Raw genomic sequence first — 22,158 nt, forward strand, 5'->3', positions numbered from 1 at the left:
TGTGCTATTTACTCTATGCAATGTAGACTCCTGCATTTAGGTCTCCTGTGAGTCTGATTGTGATGTGTGTAAATATTAGATGACTTGTGTGTATATTTACCTTCTCGAAACTGGATTGTTTTGAGAATATAAGTTCTTTATTTTTTTTCTTCCTGATCAAAGTAACAATAGATCTGTACAAGTTCTTTATAATGTGTACATTTATAAAATGGCTACAAGAGTTTTGATTTTGATTTTTTTAAATGCTTATACACAGTGTAGCCCTGAGTAATACAGTAAGAGATCAGCTGAGTTTGCAGAAGGTATGTTTTGTATTGTTAAAAGAAGAAATGTTTGCAGTTTGGTAGGGGGTTGGTACCTAGAAGAGTGTCAGTTAAGCTCTTGGCCTTTTGCTACACAGTGACTCCTGCTGGCAAGTGTGTATATGTCAGCTGAAAGCATTACCAAGTCAACATATTCTGCCTGTTTCATGTCTGGTCCCAATAAGCCCTTTGAAGAGGGGTAAAGGAATCTACCTCCAAGTGAATTAGGTTATCAATGGTCACAGCATAAAGGAATATTTGCACTTGCTCATAGTTAAAGTGATACCTTTAGGGAAATTAGATCCAAGGGAGAAAAAAAAATGAAGCAAATACTAATTATAAAATAAATCAGTACTCTGCTTTTGAACACAGGAATGGGATGACATAACCCATAACCTTAAATGAGGGAGAGTTAATGGCCTCACTGTTTATGTACCCTGACATTTAGTTACTTCTGCAAGTGTTTTCATTTAAAACAATGAGGAAATTCTAAAACTTATGTATCTTCAGGCCTCCTTTTCTACAGCTGGATAATGTTTGATAGCCATGTTGAAGGGATAATAGAGGTGTTGTTGCTAGGACAGAGGCCTAAGGGTGTGATCTATCAGCCTGCTACATTTGTCATTGAGAGGAAATCTGGTTGACATTTTATGCACAAGATCTAAAATAGAAAAAGGCGGGGAGACCATTTGTTGTCAAGGACGGACCCATGAAGATTTGAAATAAAAACAAAATGCTGGAAATGCGCAGCCTCTCATGGACAGAGAAACGGGTTGATCTTTCAGATGACCTTTCATCAGGGTTTCAAGTTCAGTCTGCTGTTTTTAGTGGTCTTGGTAGGAATGCTACGCTGGGATTTGGCATTCCTGCAATGAATGCAAAATGGCTGAAGCATGGTCAACACCTCTTGAACTATTAGCTCAGCAGCAGACTGTGTCTTTGCTAGTTTAATTTGGGACCTGTTCACATAATGTTTGAAGAAACTTCAATGCTGACTGTTATACAACGTCATCTTTTGGCTATGATGTTAGAACAAGACCCCATCCGCATGCTCGGGTATATGTAAAAGATCCTGCTACGATTAGAGGAAGGATTCCTTCCATCAATCGTGTCTCTCAGGTAATGGATTACTGAGGCTGCTCCAAGAGTTAACTTGCTTCCAGTCTAACATTACTATGTGTCAACTTGCGAGCCGACGCAATGTTGAAGAGATGCCATTTTATATAAAGAACGAAATAACTTGGACATGCTGCAACAAAGCCCTGTCTACGTCTACAGTGATGTATAAATGGAGAAATACTAAGTCTCTGGAGGAGTGGTACGCCAGCAGACCTAGTATTACATGAATTTTGTCAGCTACCACTGGATTTATCGTGCCAGTATCCTGTCAAATAAATAAAACTGAAAGCTGCCTAATCAAAATGCTCTAACCTGTAATGTCTTTGTACAACGTCTCTCTGCTCGCAGCACAGCGTTCTCTGGGTTTGTAGAGGAAGGGATTTTATTTTAGTACTTTCTGCAGAACAGTGCTGGCAGCTTTAGATTGTGAAATATTATTTAATAAAATTTCACAGACCACAAAAGTGTGGTTATCCTTTTAGTTCGGCAGTGGATGGAGGACTCAGACATTCTACTTGTTCACAATGGCAGGTAAATGCACCAGAGTAATCTGCCTCTCTGTACTCATCTAATATTAATAGGTAAGCCTTTATTTCAAATCGAAGTGTCACCTGTGGTTCAGTAAGTATCGACTCTCCTCTCTGAATCGAAAGGCTGAGTTCAGATCACCCTCCAGGACTTAAGTATATAATCCAGACTTGCGGTACTCAAATGCTGTCCACGGTGCAGTCTTTCTGATGAGACATTAGACCAAGGCCCCAACCCCTCCTCACTGGATATAAAAGATCTCATGGTATTTTGATGAGAAGCAGGGGAGTTCTCCTCTCTGTCCTGATCATTATTTGTCCCTCAAACACTACCCTCTGGTCATTTAATAAAAAGTGTGCTGGAAAAACTCAGCATATCCGGTACCATATGTGGAGTGAGTAACAGAGTTAATGTTTCAAGTCCAATATAACTCCTCTTCAGAGCTCTTCTAAAGAAGAGTCATATTGTCCTCAGTTAACTCTGTTATTCTCTTCACAGATGCTGCCAGATCTGCGGAGCTTTTCCAGCTCTTTGGCTCTCCAGCATCAGCAGTATTTTACTTGTATTATTTCATTGCTGTTTGACAGTTTACTGGGTCCAAACTGGCTGCTACATGACAACAGTAACCAAATCAAAAGTAATTGATTGCGAAGGATTGTCCTGAGGTCACGATGAGCACAAGTTCATTCTCCACAAATGTCAAATGGGGAGTGGAAGATTAAATGAATTAAAAAAAAATTTTTGTCGATAACCTGAATGCCGAAGGAGAGATCTGACTCAAGCGTGTAAAGCATCATAGTATAGATAAAGTCAATCCAAACTATTCATTTAAAGTGAGGGAAATGGAATAATAGGTTGTGAAGTTTAAATTAGATATAAAACAAATGTCAGGGAGACTCCATGACAGAATAGAAGAAGCTGCCTGATGAGGTGGTTCGGTGCAGTTGAATCGAGCAAACCGGCACCTCTTGTATGCCTAATGGCAGAATTATTGTATGGTAGGGACAGGCTTTGCTTTGTCAAAACATAAAACTTTTTTTTATATCCTTTACAGTGGCTGCTGACTTGAACATCAAATTATTTTTGGATTGATGTTAAAATACATTTTGACTGTGGTAGTGTTTGCTCATGCATACACAGGCAGATGCACTGTACAGCACAAATCAGCCAGCAAAAAGATGTCCAGTCAGATGGGTCACCACTGCTGGATAACTTACATCCCTCCCCCTACCTGGGGGTCATGCTTTTCCCTCAGTGGTTCCTGTGAGTTCCATGTTTATCAGCACAAGGCTGGACACTGTCCCGCTGCAGCCAAGGAAAGCTCGGGTTTGTTCCCTTGTGCTGTCTGTGACTATGGGTTCCAGGAGCTGACCTGGCAGGGAAGGATGTGTCTCTGTGCCACTCTGTGTGGTGGTTACCTCTGCCAATGCAATTTCTTCAGTCCTTTCTGCTTTGACTGGTAATGCTGTGGAACAAGAGGTGTTAAATAGCATTAGATGCTGCACAGCCATATTACCTGTTAGTTGAAGAAAAGCTGATTTTTCTCTCCAATGATCTGTTCCTGATCCACACCATTACCATCCCTTCATAGCAACAGTTACTATACTTCAAATGTGCAATTCAGAGATTCAGAATTCTGCAGTGCCTGACTCCCCAAAGCTTGTCCACCATCTTACAACGAACAAGTTAGGAATGCGATGGAATACTTGCATAGATGAATGAAGCTCCCAACACACCATCCTGACTTGGAACTATATCATTGTTCCTTCACCATCATGGAGTCAAAATCCTGGAACTCCCTCCCTACCAGAACTGTGGGTGTACCTACACCACATAGACTGCAGCAGTTCAAGAAGGTTACCCTTCACCACCTTTTCAAGGGCAATAAATACTGGCCTAGCAAACGATGCCCACATCCCACGAACAATTAAAAAAATCTTCTTTGGCTGCAAAGAGCTTTGGGAAGTTTTTTTTTTCCCCCTTTCTGAGCAGGAAGGGTCACAGTGTCCAATCATTTGTCTATGCTGAGCCAGGAGTTAGGAGCACTATAATTGCCCTGAGTTCTCTTGAACAAGCGAGGCATGGCGGGGAGGGAGGTAAATTCACTTTCACTCAGCAACCTCTTGCTGGATAGCATCTTTGCTCATGGCTGGTCATTTGATCAAGTTCCAGAAGTTATATTGCATTAAGACTGAGTGATGCAAGATGGGACAGTATTCTGGACTCCCCTAGGTCAAAGGAATGGAAAATATGCCAGCATTCTTACAGCCACTCAGCGTATTCAGAAAGGGAGAGGGAAAGAAAATTATCAATGTCAGTTTGAGCCTTCTTTGCACTCCCCAGACCAGGCCAAATTTAGCATTTCTTCCTGAGATCGTTCAACAAATTAAAGCCAGGAATCATCTTTGACCATATAGGGCACTATCCTACCCCCCAACCCCCCAAGCAATACATCCATCTATCCAGCCAGCTCTCAATGTCAGCAATGTCCCATAATCATTTTCTGTACCTGAACTTACAGAACCTGCCTCCATGTCCTCTGACCCATAAGTGTGTAGGGGACTTTCATCCTCAGCCATACTTCCAGCGTCACTGCAATCGAAAGAAAAAGACACACGCACAAACTGTATCAGCTGGAAACTTCACAGACAGCTAACTTTACATAAACGTTGGCCAAAATTAAAAAAAAAAACAGGTTTTCCTTTTTCTACTTTTTAAGGATGTGAGCCATAGTTCATTGCTAGCATTCTCGCCTCAGAGGCAGATGGTCGTGGGTTCAAATCCAGTTCCAGAGACTTGAGCACAAAATCCAAGCTGCTGCTCCCAATGCTGTACTGAGGGACTGCTGCACTGTTGGAAGTGCCATCTTTCAGTTGAGACATTCGACTGAGGTACTGCCTGGCCCTCTTAGGTGGCCATAAAAGATGCCATGGCATAATTTTGAGGAACAGTGATGTTATCCCTCAACATCACTGAAAACAGACTGTCTGGTCATTATCACAGACCATTATGGGAGCTTGTTGTACATAAATTAGTTGCACAAACAGATGACAAAGGGACAGCAGAACAATAATGAGCAGCACTAATGTAACAGTTGAGCAGCAAATGCCAGTGGACCAGACACAGACCTAGTTTGCGTCTAGGAGATGAGTTCAGACCCAGGCCAGACTTACAAGGACACAAGTCTGTCTTGCTTGTTGTAAGGATCCTGTGCAAAATGTGTTTGCCTAGCCTCCTAGCAGGAGCGAGTCTGAGTCAGTGTTGACTAACATCAAATTAGAAAGTCTCTCAAGAGGTTATGGGATGGCCAGTGTTGGAAAATGCAGTGCTGGTGCAATAGGGATCTGCTGAGTTTGAGGCATATTGATGGGGCTGATGCAGAAGGATCTTTACTCTATGATTCCCTCTGTTGCATCTGATGGCAGACCGCTTGATGCTAATGAGGAAAAGCATTCCACTCCCAATGCATTAACACTCTGTGGATCAAATCCACTGTTCTATGTTCTGCAGAGCGAGCACAGACTCGGACCTAGGTGAACTGGACATTAAGTTGGGTGGAAAAAGCTGGGATAGGTTGGCTTTATTTCTCTTGTATTTCTATTATATACCTGCTGTGTTGCCCCTGTTCCTCCAGGGTCTGTCGCAGCACATCCTGATGTATGGTCTGGATGTGATGCAGGAGTGTTGCCTCCTTGGTGTATTTCTTCCTGCAGTGACTACAGCTCAGCATTCGGGCATTGGTCATGTGGATGTTTCTCACATGACGGCGCAGGTCCCCTGCAGAATATAACACACCTTAGAAAAGATTCTGCACTGTCTGCTCATTTAGTTTTAACTCCTCAATTCTGTCTCTTCCCCCACCAGCACAACCCCTGCCTCCCCACCTGCAGCCTGTTGGGGATCTATCTGTAAGCAATAGCAACCATCTAATACTCCTTACCCAAGTGGCTTATTCTTCATGTGTGAGCTAGGCAGAGAGTGTTGGACGGCTGTTTGGATGAGAACAGAATGGGCTCGCCAGTGATATCTTCACTGTCACACAGATGTGCACAAACACTCAAGGTGTGTGCACAAACACTCAAGGTGTGCACACAACTGTATGCACACACATGGTCACGCACACAAGTAAATGCACATGCACTCTCACACATTTTCCTTCAATGGCCAAGGATTGGTGATAGAGCTAGAGCCATGGTCGATTCAGTTTCTTCTACCTAACCCAAAGGAATGAATGCCAACTATACAGCCCTTAGCCAACTCACCATAGCCAGAAGTATGTGGCCTGAGCTTGTGGCTCTGTATTCCAGAAAAGGCCAGCAAGTCCTCAGTAGAATGAGGCCAGTGTTCTTTTCACTGTATCCAAAAAAGGGTACAATCAGTATCAATGACACTGTGTCACGGCAGAATGCAGTTGGCACCCCTGGAACTATCCTGGTAGTGTGTGCTCAGTGCCCCAGAAGAGAGTGGTCAATGCCACTGGAGAAGACAATGCCACCTTAGAGGAGGGGAGAAAGTCAGAAGCAGAGAAAAGGGATGGGGAGAGGAAGCACGGATGTGAGCTTGTGAGCATAATCCTGAAACATTCTGTTAGTGTTGCATGAGGAATTCACTGCATTCATAACCCCTGTCAGATTAGCACGTAGTCCACGTGCAAAGGAAGGAATGTTCGGAATGGTAAGGTTTACTGCTAGGATAAGAGATAATGCAGATCCTCAACTTTCCACCACTTGCCACAGGGTTGTTTACTTTCCAGATGGCCCCTCACCCAGACACATACATTCACCACTCCCACAAGACAATCATATAAAACATAAATTACCCACACAAGGAGGGTTCCAACCCTGAAGAGAACGTTTTTTCACACAGATGGCTGTTAAGATCTGGAATGTGCTGCCCGAAAAAGTGGGCAAAACAGATTCATCTGAACATTGGTTGTCACATTTCTTACATGATAACAGATTAAAAGTACATAATTGGCCTTGGAATACTTTGGTCTTCCTTTGGCCATGAAAGGCACTAGTAAAATGAAAGCCCCTTCGAGCTTAGAAGCATCTGAAAATGGTTCATATGTGCGGAATTATTTTAATATTTAGTTATTGCTGTTATGTAGTGGCACTTTTCTCTGCACAGCAAATTGTCACAGATGGAAATGAGATGAACGAATAGTTAATCTTTATCAGTGGTGGAGTGATGTTGGCTCCAAGACTCCCTACTCCCCGCACTTCAATTAACCACCACATAAATCACGCTGCAACAGGGAAAAGGGACCGAGACCCACACAATTCCCATTATGAAGTTGCAAGAAGCGTTATATAGAAACACAAGTGCCTTTATCGATGATCTGTCTGACTTCCCAACTTGTGCAAAGGTATGGGCAGCTCGTAAGACCATCCCCAATGACCTCCAACACCAACCCTTCCTTCAAAAGCCAGTTGCCCGGAGGCAATATAAATCTCCTCATCAATTTTCCCTGCAAAAACTCACCTTGCCCTTGATTAGTCATTTTTTTATTCATTCATGGAAAGTGGGTGTTGCTGGCTAAGCCAGCATTTATTACCCATCCCTAATTGCCCTAGAGAAAGTGGTGGTGAGGTGCCTTCTAGAACCTCTGTAGTCAATCCGGTGTAGGTACACCACAGTGCTGTCAGGGAGGGAGTTCCAGGATTTTGATCCAGCGACTGTGAAGGAACAGCGATATATTTCGAAGTCAGGATGGTAAATGGCTTGGAGGGGAACTTCCAGGTGGTGGTGTTTCCATTTGTCTGCTGCCCTTGTCCTTCTAGATGTTGCAGTTGTGGGTTTGGAAGTTGTCTAAGGAACCTTGGCAAATTCCGGCAGTGCATCTTGTAGATGGTACACACTGCTGCTGCATTGGTGGCAGAAAGAGTGAATGTTTGTGAATGGGGTGCCAAACCAGTGGGCTGCTTTGTCCTGGATGGTGTCAATTTCTTGAGTGTTGTTGGAGCTGTACTAATCCAGGCAAGCGGAGAGTATTCCATCACACTCCTGACTTGTGCCTTGTAGACGGTGGGCAGGCTTTGGGGAGTCAGGAGGTGAGTTACTTTCCACGGCATTCCTAGCCTCTGACTTGCTCTTGTAGCCACAATATTTATATGGCCAGTCCAGTTCAGTTTCTGATCAATGGTGACCCCCAGGATGTTGATAGTGGGGGATTCAGTGATGATAATGCCATTGAATGTCAAGGGGCGATGGTTGATTCTCTCTTGTTGGAGATGGTCATTGCCTGGCACTTGTGTGGCACGAATCTTACTTGCCACTTATCAGCATGCGCCTGGATATTGTCTTGCTGCATTTGGACCTGGACTGCTTCAGTAACTGAGGAGTCACAAATGATGAACAATGTGCAATCATCAACGAACATCCTGCTTCTGACCTTATGATGAAAGGAAGGTCATTGATGATGCAGCTGAAGATAGTTGGGCCTAGGACACTACCCTGAGGATGTCCAGCAGTGATGTCCTGGAACTGAGATGATTGACCTCCAACAACCACAACCATCTTCCTTTGTGCTTAGTATGACTACAACCAGCAGAGAGTTTCCCCCGCTGATTCCCATTAACTCATTTTGCTAGGGCTCCTTGACGTCCCACCTGGTCAAATGCTGCCATAATGTCAAGGGCTGTCACTTTCACCTTACCTCTGGCGTTCAGTTCTTTTGTCCATGTTTGAACTAAGGCTGTGATGAGGTCAGGAGCTGAGTGACTCTGGTGTGAGCATCAGTGAGGTTATTGCTAAGCAAGTGCCGCATGATAGCACTGTTGATGACCCCTTCCATCACTTTACTGATGATTGAGAGTAGACTGCTGGAGCGGTAATTGGCTGGGTTGGATTTGTCCTGCTTTTTGTGCACAGGACATATCTGGGCAATTTTCCACATAGCTGGATAGATGCCAGTGTTGTAACTGTAACAGTACAACTTGGCTAGAGGCAGGGCAAGTTCTGGAGTACACTTTTCGGTACTATTACCGGAATATTGTCAAGGCTCAAAGCCTTTGCATTTTCCAGTGCCTTCAGCCATTTCTTGATATCAACTGCAGTGAATCGAATTGGCTGAAGATTGGCATCTATGATGCTCGGGACCTCCAGAGGAGGCCGAGATGGATCATACCCTCAGCACTTCTGGCTGAATATTGTTGCAAATGCTTCAGCTTTATCCTTTGCACTAATGTGCTGAGCTCCCCCATCATTGAGGATGGGAATATTTGCGGAGCGTCTTCCTCCAGTGGGTTGTTTAATTGTCCACTACCATTTATGACTGGATGTGGCAGGACTGCAGAGCTTAGGTCTGGTTGTGGGATCGCTTAGCTCTGTCTATCACTTGCTGCTTGTGTTGTTTGGCACACAAATAGTCCGTGTTGTAGCTTCACCAGGTTGTCAACTCATTTTTAGGTATGTCTGGCGCTGCTCCCGGTGTGCCCTCCTGCACTCTTCATTGAACTAGAGTTGATCCTTGGCTTGATGGTAATGGTAGAGTGGGGGATATGCCGGGCCATGAGGTTACAGATTGTGGTTGAGTACGATTCTGCTGCTGCTGATGGCCCACAGCGCCTCATGGAAGACCGGTCTTGAGTTGCTAGATCTGTTCGAAATCTATCCCATTTAGTACGGTGATAGTGCCAGACAACACGATAGAGGGTATCCTCAATGTGAAGGTGAGACTTCGTCTCTACAAGGACTGTGAAGTGGTCACTCCTACCGATACTGTCATAGACAGATGCATCCGAGGCAGGCAAGTTGGTGAGGATCAGGTCAAGTATGTTTTTCCCTTTTGTTGGTTCCCTCACCACCTGCTGCAGAGCCAGTCTAGCAGCTATTTCCTTTAGGACTCAGCCAGCTTGGTGTGCAGTGGTGCTACTGAGCCACTGTTACTGATGGACATTGAAGTCCCCCATCCAGAGTACATTCTGCATCCTTGCCACCCTCAGTGCTTCCTCCAAGTGGTGTTCAACGTGGAGGAGCACTGATTCATCAGCTGAGGACGGGATGGTATGCGGTAATCAGCAGGAGATTTCCTTGCCCCTGGTGCCATGAGACTTCATGGGGTCCAGAGTCGATGTTGAGGACTGCCAGGGCAACTCCCTCCCGACTGTATACCACTATGCCACCACCTCTGCTGGGTCTGTCCTGCTGGTGGGACAGGATCTGTAAGGTACGATTCCGTGAGTATGTCGACCTATTGCTTAACTTCTCTGTGAAACAGCTCTCCCAATTTTGGCACAGCCCCCAGATGTTAATAAGAAGGACTTTGCAAGGTCAACAGGGCTGGGTTGCCGTTGTTCTTTCTGGTGCATTTAAAAGTCAACCCCACGGCTGTGGGCCTGGAGTCACATGTAGGCTATACCAGACAAGGACAGCAGGTTTCCTTCCCTAAAGGACATTAGTGAACCAGATGGGTTTTTACAACAATCGACAATAGTTTCATAGTCATCATCAGACTTTTAATTCCAGGTATTTTGCTGAATTCAAATTCCACCATCTGCCATGGTGGGATTTGAACTCGGGTCCCAAAGCATTATCCTGGGTCTGTGGATTACTCGTCCAGTGACAATACCGCTACTCCACCTTCTCCCCTAGTCTGTATTGAAGGGAATAGGGATCAACGCTACTCCGCTGTACTGGGCTTTCAAATCTGACATATGGCGCGTACTATATGAATCGTCCAGTACTGCCAATCATTATTGGGCTATTCAACCCCAGGGGAATCACAATCACACCCAATTCCGACCCCATATGAAGTCCTTGTGCCTGAAACTTCTAGCAGGTGGCAGGAGCTCTGTCGTAACATTTTATTTAATGTCACACTGATGTTTACAACTCCTACATGTGACACATTGTTAAAAGTCGAGGCTGAAAAAAGGCACGCGGCTCTTTAAAATTACAGACATTCTTTACATTTAAATAACTATATTCTGCTCTGGGTCACGCTGATGCACCATCTGTATTATGTAAGGAGACAGAACAGCTTTTGTTTCTAAACTGATTAGTCACGGTGAAGGCCCTGAGCTTCTGTTATTTCTGTATCTTCATGCTCTGTCCATGGAGAACAGTATGAAGCACTGGAAGAATTCACAGGCTGATTAACAGATGAAGAGGCAACGATGTGAACACACCTTCCATGGCTGTGACCACCTATAGTACCAGTGGGTGGGAGTTTGGGAAGATGCTGGGATTAATCCGATACAGCTAGCAGAGTTTCACAAGCTCCACCAACCTATACAATGAGGTAGGGGGCCACCCATACAGGACGAGAGGATCCCACCAGGTGACAACCAGAAATCCGAGACCATCTGAAGTGGGGCTTGAACACTTCACCTTCTAAGGAAAGGGCCAGTAATGCTAGCATCAAACCCAAAGCACTGAATGAAAAGAGGCAAAGGGATAGAGATCAACCAGGGAGTGGTTATCAGGCGACACAAAGCTAAGGTTTTGAAAAATCTGCATCATTGGTGAAAGGGAAGACTGAGGGGCTCAAGGGCTTTGAGGTCTTAGTGAAACATGACTTGGAGCTGGAGATGGTGTTTTGTCCCAAAGTGAGGATGATAAGGAGTTTGAATTGTTCATATATAGAATAATATACCCGAGAGTGAGTTACAGGCTGGAATCTAATCAAGGGGTTCAGGTGGTTTATGTATAGAATAACAGATACCCGAGAGTGAGTTACAGACCGGAACCTAATCAAGGAATTTGGGGTGGTTTATATATAGAATAACAGATACCTGGAAGTGAGTTACAGGTTGGAATCTGATCAAGGGTTTTGGGAGAATCCTTGTGATGTACTCACCGGACTGGAAGAAGGATTTCTGGCACTGGCTGCACTGGAACGGACGATCTTTGGTGTGAAATCTCTTGTGAACCACCAGATCACTGAAATTATAGAACAAAACATGAACCACAAACCAATGAACTATATGGGTGTTGGGGGAGAGATGGGCGAAGCCTCTCCCAGCTGAATAGTACCTACAAACTGTCCCCATACCTGGCTCTGAGGAAGCCCTTCCCACACACGTCACACTTGTGGGGCTGTGTTCCTGTGTGAATGTGAGCATGTCTCCGCAGGTCACAGTGCTGGATGAACTGGCGGTCACAATGTGGGCACTTGTACCTGGCATCTTCCTGCAACAGGGGAATGAGGGGGTCGGGAGGAGAGGAAAGAGGATTAGCAGCGGCTGCATCAGGATATTTAACAGAGGATCCTCCGATTGACTTCAATCCCCAGCACAAGGGAAAGAGAAAAACACAGGCTGCGTTTCCACAATTGCTGCCAGTGACCCATCAAAAACCATCAGACTATAAGTAGCAACGACAGGATTAATTAAGGTGATGCTTTCCTTGTTCAATTCTCAATGTCTAGACTCACACTGGATGAATGCCCACTTTCAGCTGCTCAAGGATGGGAGCAGGATCTCTGGCTGACTCTCCCCTTCCGAGTACCGTGCCAGCTCTGGCTGAGTTGGTAGCCATTCTCACTCCTGAATCAGTCAATCGAGGGATCAAGTCCCACTCCAGAGACTCGAACACAAAATCCAGGCAGATATTTCCAATGCCGTACTGAGGGAGTGCTGCACTGTCAGAGGTGCAGTCTTTTGGATGAGTTGTTAAACTGAGGCTCTATGACTGAGGTTGATGTAAAAGATTTCATGGCACTATTTGAAAGAGAGATTTCCTCAGTGTCTTAGCCAATGCTTACCCATGTCTTCAAACATTATAACAGTGACCACACTTCATAACTACTTCATTGGTTGTAAAGGACTTTGGTACATCCTGAGGTCGTGAAAGTTACTATATAAATGTCCTTTTTTCACATGCCATACCTTCAGGTGAGGGAGGAAGGACTCAAAACAGGTTATCACAGTCAAACTTCAAAGACATGAGTCAGGCACAAGTCAGGAGTGTGATGGAGTATTTTCCATTTGCCTGGATGAGTGCAGCTCCAATAATGCTTAAGAAGCTCAACACCATCCAGGACAAAGCAGCCTGCTGGATCAGCACCCCATCCACCACGTTAAATATTCACTCCCTCCACCACCGACACACAATGGCAGCAGTGTGTACCATCTACAAGATGCGCTACAGCAGTTCACCAAGACTCCTCCAACAGCACCTTCCAAAACTACGACCTCTACCATCTGGAAAGACAATGGGAGATAGATGGGAGCACCACCGTCTGGAAGTTCCCCTCCAAGCCACTCACCATCCTGACTTGGAAATATATCGTCGTTCCTTCACTGTCACTGGGTCAAACTCCTGGAACTCACTTCCTAACAGCAATGTGGGTGTACCTACACCACAGAGAGTGCAGCGGTTCAAGAAGGCAGCTCACCACCACCTTCTCAAGGGCAATTAGGGATGGACTATAAATGCTGGCTTAGCCAGCAATGCCCACATCCTGTGAAAATATAAATTAAAATGGAAGTCCCAGCCACTCAGGTCCTCTCCCTGGTATCCAGAAGATCCTCGTAAATTTTCTTTCCTTATTCAGAAAAAAAATATTCACTTAAAATTGACTTACTCACCAGTCTTTACCTGCCCAAAATTAGAAAGACCTTACAACTTTCCGGACCTCGGGAAGTCATGCAGCACATTACACGGAACTTACGTTCTCTTCTTCATACTAGTGCCATGGGATCTTTTACAGGACCTTGGATGATTTCTCTTTTGCTAAACGACAGAGACCATTTGTACACCTTTATCACTGTCCTGCTTGCAATCAGATAACTGAGCACAATTCAGGAGTACAGCTGGGACTTTGCTGGTGTGTGGGGCCCAGTTACTTTTCCTTGATTCATTCACCAGCTGTGTGTCGTTGGCAAGGCTGAATGTTTACTGTCCATTCCTAATTGTCCTTGAGAAGGTGGTGGTGGAGAAGGTGAATGTAACGGAGTGGTTTGCTGGGCCATTTCAGCAGCAGACAAGCAGAAACTGGGGGGGAGATGGTAATGTTATGGGACAGGAAGTAAGTATTCCTGGTGATGGAGGGGGAATGAACGATTTTTAAAACAATTCCACACCACCAACCTCGGTGTTAACCATGTGAATTTTCTTATGTCGGACATAGTTGCCACGACGATTAAAGGTCAAACTGCAGAGGTAGCACTTGTACAATTTCCCTTCCGTTTCCACTCCTGGATCTGTGTAAAGGAACACATTTCAGAAATATTAGTTTAGGAAGCTGTACACTGAGCCAGGTAATGGCAGCGATGGTGACATGGGACAGTTACCTTCTTGCTTTGCTAATGGCTCCTCTTCGGCTGTTTCCTGGGATATGGTAAAGACCAAAGACCCAGCCGAAAACACAGCGTCAGCCGTAGCCAATGTGAACTTCCGAGGACCCGAATGGAGCAGCACCTGGGAGGTAAAAGGTCACAGGCCCAACATAAATTAACACTTGTGATTGGAAATTGACATTTGTCTCATGTGCTCAGGGAAATGAGGAATGTGACTGCCAGAGCTTATGCAGAACTTCCCAATTGAAGCAAAGCACAGATTAGAAACAAAGCAAAACTCCCTCTACACTGTCCCCATCAAACACTCCCAGGACAGGTACAGCACGGGGTTAGATACAGAGTAAAGCTCCCTCTACACTGTCCCCATCAAACACTCCTAGGACAGGTACAGCACGGGGTTAGATACAGAGTAAAGCTCCCTCTACACTGTCCCCATCAAACACACCCAGGACAGGTACAGCACGGAGTTAGATACAGAGTAAAGCTCCCTCTACACTGTCCCCATCAAATACTCCCAGGACAGGTACAGCACAGTGTTAGATACAGAGTAAAGCTCACCCTGCACTGTCCCCATCAAAGACTCTACTGGCTTGTCTGATTGTGCCTCTGTGAATTGTAAATTGGGATGTTTTTTAGCATCAAAGAGCAAGTATGAGAGCAAGTTGCTGTCTCACTGCATCAACATCGGGTAGGTCTTGCCGAACAGGCCGCATTTTACTTGGACAAGTCACAACCCTCCCGCCATCCCCTGATGTCCACAGTACCTGGGTTGGGTGTAGGAGTTCGGTGATCGCTGCGAGGTCTTTTCCATACATCTTGATGCCATTGGGTAGCTCGAGTATCACCTCCTGGGGCACCTGAAGCTCCAGGCTGTCCTGGGGCATTGTTGACAAGAGCAAGACATGCCGCTCGGTCCTCTCAGCAAAGGGGTCGGACTGCTCCTCGGGTTCTACCTCGTGGCTCTCCATCAGGGGAGGCGTCGCAATCTCACTCAGCACCTGCGCCGTTTCCAGAATGTCTGAGTTCTCTGTGAGGACTGAGTGGAAGATATTCCCCATCAGTACATTCAGATAGTCCGTCCAAGTGCAGCTCTAGCTACGAATCACAAACTGTCACCCACTGGGAGGGTCTGTGCAGCCACTGAGCATTGCTGTCTCCCCCATCATAAAGGATCTCTGCAGTGCCAGTTGCAGCCCTGCACTGGAGAAGAGGCTCCAAAATTCTTCCTAAATACCAGTGAGGAGGCTATGTGGCAATGCACCTACACTTCGCGGAGTATGCTCCCTCAGGCTAGAAGAGAGCACAGAGGAAATGCAAAAGAAAAGGAAGACTTGCAGTAATCTAGCACTTTTCACAACCTCACATCCTACCAAAGCACTTTACAGCCAATTAAGTACTTTTGAAGTGTAGACTGTTGTCAAAATGTAGGAAATACAATAGCCAATTCGTGCACAGCCAGCTCCCACAAACAGTAATCTGTTCATGTTTTGTTCTTGGTGATGTTGGTCAAGGTTTTAAATATTGTCTGGAACATTGGGGTAATCTCCCCTGCTCTTCCTCAAAATAGCACCACGGGATCTTCACGTTCATGCAAGAGGCGAGAGGGGCCTCGTTTTACCGTTTCATCCAAGACACAGCATCTCTGACAGTGCAGCACTCCCTCCCTGGAGTGCCAGCTTGGACTTTGTGCTCATGTATCTGGAGTGGGACTTGAACTCACAACCTTCAGACTTAGAGGTAAGAGTTCTACCCACTGATATTTGCAGGAATCATACCAGGGACTTCAGTTATGTGGGAAGTTAGGACTGCTCCCCTTAGAACTAAGAGAGTTATGGAGAGATTTAATCGAGGTGTTCAAAAATATGAGGGGTTTTGACAGAGTAGATAAGGAGAAACTGTTTCTATTGGCAAGAGCATTGGTAACCAGAGGTGACAAGGATTTAAAGTAACTGGCAAAAGAACCAGATCGGGGGAGTTGAGATTTTTTTTACACAGCGAGCTATGGGTTGGAATGCACTGCCTGAAAGGGTGGTGGAGGCAGATAAATACTTGAAAAGGAAAATCCACAGGGCTATGGGAAAAGAGCAGAGGGAGTAACAATAATTGCCAGCGCTTTGAACAAGCTGGCACAGGCATGATGGACCAAATGGCCTCCTTCTCTGCTGTAGGTTTCTACGAGATCACAAAATAAGGCAAAGTGCATCTTTTTCACATGCAGGCCCCAAATTAAACGGGTGCAGTGCTGCCCAGTACCGAAACATTCTTCAGAGGATCATACAGGACAGAAGGAGGCCATTCATCCCATCGTGCCTAGGTCGTCTCTTTGGAAAAATTACATTCATCTTGGGATTCTGGACTGACCCTCTAATACAGCCTTACGTGTGCTTTTACCTTTTGCCTGTCCTGTGCTTTGAGTGGCGACAGCAGCCCCATTAACCTGGCCACTTCCAGAAGCCACGGCCTCGTCTGGAACATCTGGCACGAGGGGGCAGTCGCCATGAGCAGTCACCAGCTCAGAAGCTGGGTTGCCCACTGTCACCAGCCCATTCGGTGCAGCCCGGCTGTCCTGCGGCAGATGATGGGTCTCTGGCTGCATATCCAACAAGGCGGCAACTCTGTGGCCTTCACTTTGTGCCGTGGCTGCTTCTGGTGTGAGGTGATAGGCTTTGAGGTGCCCTGCAGTTCCTGCCATCTCACTGGTGATGATCAGCTTGCTCGCCGTCGCTGATGAGCACTCCTCAACTTCCATCTGGCCAGCTGTTGGCAGTGATATTGATTCAATCAATGCTGGTGAAGGCGCGATATCAGATCCAACCTCATCCACGATTTCCTAGAACTCACATACAGACACTTGGGCCTAAAAACATGCTCTTTAGCTGATCACACCCAATCCTTTCACAGCCCACGTACACTCTCCCCTATCATGTAATCTACTCACCCATTTAATCTCCTGGGGAAATGTTCTATTTTAACATTGCTTGGTCCCCAGTGGGAATCAATCACAGTTTCAGAACGTCAAACAAACATTCCCAGTTCGCCATTCTGAAGCCTTTTCCTCTGCAGACAATATTCCTCTGCCCAGCTGCAACAGAAGCATGGTGTCTCGTGGAATAGTTTATTACCTCAGTCTAATCCCATCCCAGAAATCTGCAATCCCTTGCCAAAAGGATATTTATCCAGCCCCATATTGAAGTTATTGTACTAAACAACATTAGGACCCCATTGTTTTGTTGTAAGAGCCAAAAAAAGCTCTTTATGCATGAGAAAATAAGAAACTGGAGCAGGGTTCGGCCACACGTCTCCTTGAGCTTGTTCTTTGATCTCAACTCCATTTTCCCATCCTATCCCATGTCCTTCAATTTCCCTGGATCCAAGAATCTATCACTCTGTCTTTAATATCCTCAATGACTTTTTTTTAATTTGTTGATGGGACGTGGGTTTCGCTGGCTAGGCCAGCATTTATTGCCCATCCCTAATTGCCCTTGAGAAGGTGGTGGTGAGCCACCTTCTTGAACCGCTGCAGTCCATGTGGTTTAGGTACACCCATAGTGCTGTTTGGGAGGGAGTTCCAAATTTTGACCCAGGACACAGGACGTTCTGAAACTGTGATTGATTCCCACTGGGGACCCAAGAACAGCGATATATTTCCTTGTCAGAATGGTGGGTGATTTGGAGGGGGAACTTGCAGGTTGTGATGTTCCCATGTGTCTGCTGCCCTTGTCCTTCTAGATGGTAGAGGTTGCGGGTTTGGAAGGTGCTGTCTAAGGACCCTTGGCGAATTTCTGCAATGCAACTTGTAGATGGTACACACTGCTGCCACTGTTTGAGACTGGTGGAGGGAGTGGATGTTGAAGGTGGTGGATGGGGTGCCAGTCAAGCAGCTGCTTTGTCCTGGATGTGTCAAGCTTCTTGAGTGTTGTTGGAACTGCACTCATCCAGGCAAGTGGAGAGTATTCCATCACACTCCTGCCTTGTGCCTTGTAGATGATGGATAGGCTTGGGGGAGTCAGGAGGTGAATTACTCTCCACAGAATTCCCAGCCCCTGACCTGCTCTTGTAGCCACAATATTTATATGGCTAGTCCAGTTCAGTTTCTGGCCAATGGTAACCCCTAAGATGTTGATTGTAGGGGATTCAGCAATGGTAATGCCATTGAATGTCAAGGGACGATGGTTAGATTCTCCCTTGTTGGAGATGGTCATTGCCTGGCACTTTTGTGGCATGAATGTTACTTGCATCATGACTATGCATCCACAGCCCTCTGAGGTACAGGATTCCAAAGTTTCAAAATGTTGAATGAAGACTTGCTCCCCATGACACTTGAGATGAGGGTATGGCCATATATTGATGTTTATAGGCTTTTACTGCCTCTGTTGGGAGTTTTTGCCAAACCCAGCAATGGTGCTGGGAGGGGGAGTGAAGTTTCTAAACTTTGGCCTCTCTAGATTTGTCATCCTTTGTAAACCTGTGTCCCCATTCTGATGTTCACAGTACAGCAGTACCTGTACAATGGTCAGGTGAAGGAGTTTGAACTAATAAATAGGATTTCTACAAGAAAAAATGCCTTTTATAATTCCTCCCCACCTGACAGTTTTTCACACTTTTCTTCCCCCCAGAAGCTACTCATGATCGCCCACTTTCCTGGGAGTTATTGACAGTTATCCCACCCTTCTCCCCCACTAATGCCCTGGATGGATTCACCTCCAACACCTGCCCATGGCTTCCCCCCACCAATGTGGCCCCCACCCCCACATGACCCCACAAAGCTACAACAGCTGATGGTCCAGCCCTCCAGAGCTGTCTGTACCTCTGAGCTTCCGGGAGAGTGAGGGAGGATGTGAGGGAAGGGCCAGCCTAACATTTAGAACCCAAACTGATGGATAGAAAAAAAATCTTGCATTTATATACCTTTTGCAACCTCAGGATGTCCCTAAGGTGCAAACAACCAAGGGAGTGCATTTGAAGTGTTGTAATGTTGGAGATGCAATACCCAATTTGTGCACAGCAAGATCCCACAAAGAGCAATGGATTAATGACCAGATTATCTATTTTAGTGATGTTGGTTGAGGAATAAACATTAGGACTCCAACCTTCACCTTAAACAGTTACTCCACCACTGATGCACAGTAGCAGCAGTGTCTACCATCTGCAAGGCACACTGCAACTCCTCAAGGCTCCTTTGACAGCACCTTCCAAACCTGCACCCTCTACCACCTAGAAGGACAAGGGCAGCAGATGCATGGGAACACCACCACCTGCAATTCCCCTCCAAGCTACTCACAATCCTAACTTCAAACTATATTGCCATTCTTTCACTGTCGCTGGGTCAAAATCCTGGAACTCCCTCCCTAACAGCACTGTGGATGTACCTACACCACATGGACTGCAGCGGTTCAAGAAGGCTGCTCGCTACCACCTTCTCGTGGGCAATAAATGCTGCTAGTAATGCCCACATCCCATGAAAGAGTAAAAATATTACAATTACACAATCAGTGACACCCTCAGGCCAGGATGACCAATCGCTCTGGATATTCCAGGATTGTTCTGAAATTTGGTTTCCCATTCCACGTCCCATGCATGGGCTTCCCGGCACATCATTTGCCCCAGATTCCTCTGGGCAATGGCTGAGGAGACTGGTCATCTTACCACTGGCCGGGCATCTTTTGTGTCTCTGCAGGAGAAGTCCAGCACCTACACTCTGCCCTGAGGGAGTAGGAGCATTGGCTGGCAATCTGGTGGGTGGTTGTGGTTGTGGTTGGGAGGTCCAGAGACGGATCAGGTGGCAGGAGAGTGGGTTCTGGGCCAGCATTGGCAACACTCAGGCTGGACTCGGAAGGGGGAAAGCAGTAGTAGCACTTTTGTACCCGGGGGGGGGGTGCTGGGATTTGGACAGGCCCATGGGGTGGGAGGTAGGCCTTGGCTGCTGGGTTGGGCGGGGGAGAGAAGAGAGCTTAGGGAGAGGGATTTCTGAATATGCCTGTCCAAGTTGGGAAGAGGTGTGTATGCGTGTAGTGGTGAGCAACATGGAGCATCTAAGGGATCCAGGAAGCAGACTAAGTAAAGAATTTTACATGCGGTATGTTGTCATGGGCATCTTTTAACTGAGCAACTCATTTGGGCCTCCTCATTGATGCTATGCAATCTCTAAACTCCCACATAGTCCCCACCCCACTTGCCCTCCCCCAACCACAAAGTGTCCCTTATTTTGCCCCCAGTGTTGGTGGTGACCCTGCCTCAGACGGTTTCTCAGCACGTGGTGGGGGGGGGGGGGGGGGGGGGGGGGGGAGGTGGGGGGAGAATACACTTTCCCTTTTCTGTAACCTATCCAAATAAAAGCAGTCTTAAAAGCAGACCCTAAAATAATAATAAAAGCAGCAACTTAAAAGAGAAAAAAAATCACCCGAATAGTTCAACATGTTGTACCATTGTCATACTCAAATAAGGAGTTGTTTTGGAGACATACAGGACAGCAACAACAAGGGAATGCAACAGCCGGATTAAACTGGCCAAGAAATAAAAGTTGCAATCAATTTGCAAACACAGTTCTATCTGCAAATAAATCATTGCAAAGGGGTAAATTTTTCTCAGGATTCCCTTGTCTCCCAGATACAGGAAGTTGTTACTATTCTCTGCAGAATTGATACTTTGTCTTCGCCCCTCCCTCCCAGCATTTATAAATTTGGGGGGGGGGGGGGTTGCCCCGCAGTTGAAGATTCCCCCCCTTTAAAGTTTTATTTTTTTTGTTATTTGGAATTTTAAAAAAAAATTTGCTCATTTTGCCCACCCTGTTAAAGGCGATTCCGCGAAGAGCAGCAGCCGCATCCGCGAAGCTCAGGGCGCCGCCATCATGAGGAACAACGACAGCGAAGAGGCAGGAGCGGCGGCGACCGGTGACTTCCGCCCACAGCGCCCCCTCTCGGCCTGGAGGGCCACGCTGCAGCTGCTCCTGTTGGAACAATGTCATGTACATTTAACCCTACACACTTACATGTGGAATCGACATCATAGACACAGCCCACCCTGCACAAAGGCCCAAAATAAAAACAAAAATAAAAATACCTGGAAAAACTCAGCAGGTCTGACAGCATCTGCGGAGAGGAACACAGTTAACGTTTCGAGTCCGTGTGACTCTTCAGCAGAACTAAGTAAAATTGAAGGGAGGTGGAATATAAGCTGGTTTAAGGGGGGTGGGACAGGTAGAGCTGGATAGAGGGCCAGTGATAGGTGGAGATAGCCAAAAGATGTCATAGACAAAAGACAAAGAGGTGTTGATGGTGGTGACGTTAGCTAAGAAATGTGCTAATAGCTGACATTAAGGGTAGAAAGCAGGACGAGCAAGGTACAGATAGCCCTAGTGGGGGTGGGGGGAAGGGATCGAAATAGGCTAAAAGGTAGAGATAAAACTATAAATGGAAATACATTTAAAAATAATGGAAATAGGTGGAAAAGAAAAATCTATATAAATTATTGGAAAAAAGGGGGATCGGAAAGGGGGTGGGGATCGAGGAGACAGTTCATGATCTAAAGTTGTTGAACTCAATATTCAGTCCGGAAGGCTGAAAAGTGCCTAGTCAGAAGATGAGGTGCTGTTTCTCCAGTTTGCGTTGAGTTTCACTGGAACAATGCAGCAGGCCAAGGACAGACATGTGGGCATGAGAGCAGGGTGGTGTGTTGAAATGGCAAGTGACAGGGAAGTGTGGGTCATGCTTGCGGACAGACCGAAGGTGTTCTGCAAAGCGGTCACCCAGTCTGTGTTCGGTCTCTCCAATGTAGAGGAAACCGCATTGGGAGCAGCGAATGCAGTAGACTAAATTGAGGGAAGTGCAAGTGAAATGCTGCTTCACTTGAAAGGAGTGTTTGGGCCCTTGGATGGTGAGGAGAGGGGAAGTAAAGGGGCAGGTGTTGCACCTTCTGTGGTTGCATGGGAAGGTGCCATGGGAGGGGGTTGAGGTTACGGGGTAATG

General features: G+C 46.1%; 2 protein-coding genes across 6 annotated transcripts in view; one reads left to right on the top strand and one right to left on the bottom strand.

Annotated features, from left to right (window-relative positions):
- Positions 1-21,055, bottom strand: part of LOC121289714 (zinc finger protein 2 homolog) — a 67,111-nt gene extending 46,056 nt beyond the window's left edge. The window contains exons 1-10 of one of the 5 annotated variants that reach the window (XM_041209344.1): positions 17,133-17,262; positions 16,586-16,951; positions 14,959-15,230; positions 14,189-14,315; positions 13,986-14,098; positions 11,947-12,083; positions 11,752-11,834; positions 5,558-5,726; positions 4,459-4,541; positions 3,181-3,414 (exon numbers count right to left, since the gene is read on the bottom strand). In XM_041209344.1, coding sequence (XP_041065278.1) covers positions 3,188-3,414; positions 4,459-4,541; positions 5,558-5,726; positions 11,752-11,834; positions 11,947-12,083; positions 13,986-14,098; positions 14,189-14,315; positions 14,959-15,230; positions 16,586-16,951; positions 17,133-17,136 — 1,581 coding nt within the window. In that variant the 5' untranslated portion in view covers positions 17,137-17,262 and the 3' untranslated portion in view covers positions 3,181-3,187. Of the gene's footprint in view, positions 1-115; positions 3,415-4,458; positions 4,542-5,557; positions 5,727-11,751; positions 11,835-11,946; positions 12,084-13,985; positions 14,099-14,188; positions 14,316-14,958; positions 15,231-16,585; positions 17,031-17,132; positions 17,264-20,978 lie in introns of those variants that run through there. The other 4 variants (XM_041209345.1, XM_041209346.1, XM_041209343.1 and 1 more) reach the window with 4 other exon arrangements.
- LOC121289715 (ankyrin repeat domain-containing protein 2-like) overlaps positions 1-22,158 on the top strand; it is a 68,293-nt gene that overhangs the window by 6,749 nt on the left and 39,386 nt on the right. The window lies entirely within an intron of this gene.

The sequence above is a fragment of the Carcharodon carcharias genome, chromosome 17 (assembly GCF_017639515.1).
Source record: "Carcharodon carcharias isolate sCarCar2 chromosome 17, sCarCar2.pri, whole genome shotgun sequence".
Classification (NCBI taxonomy): Eukaryota; Metazoa; Chordata; class Chondrichthyes; order Lamniformes; family Lamnidae; genus Carcharodon; species Carcharodon carcharias.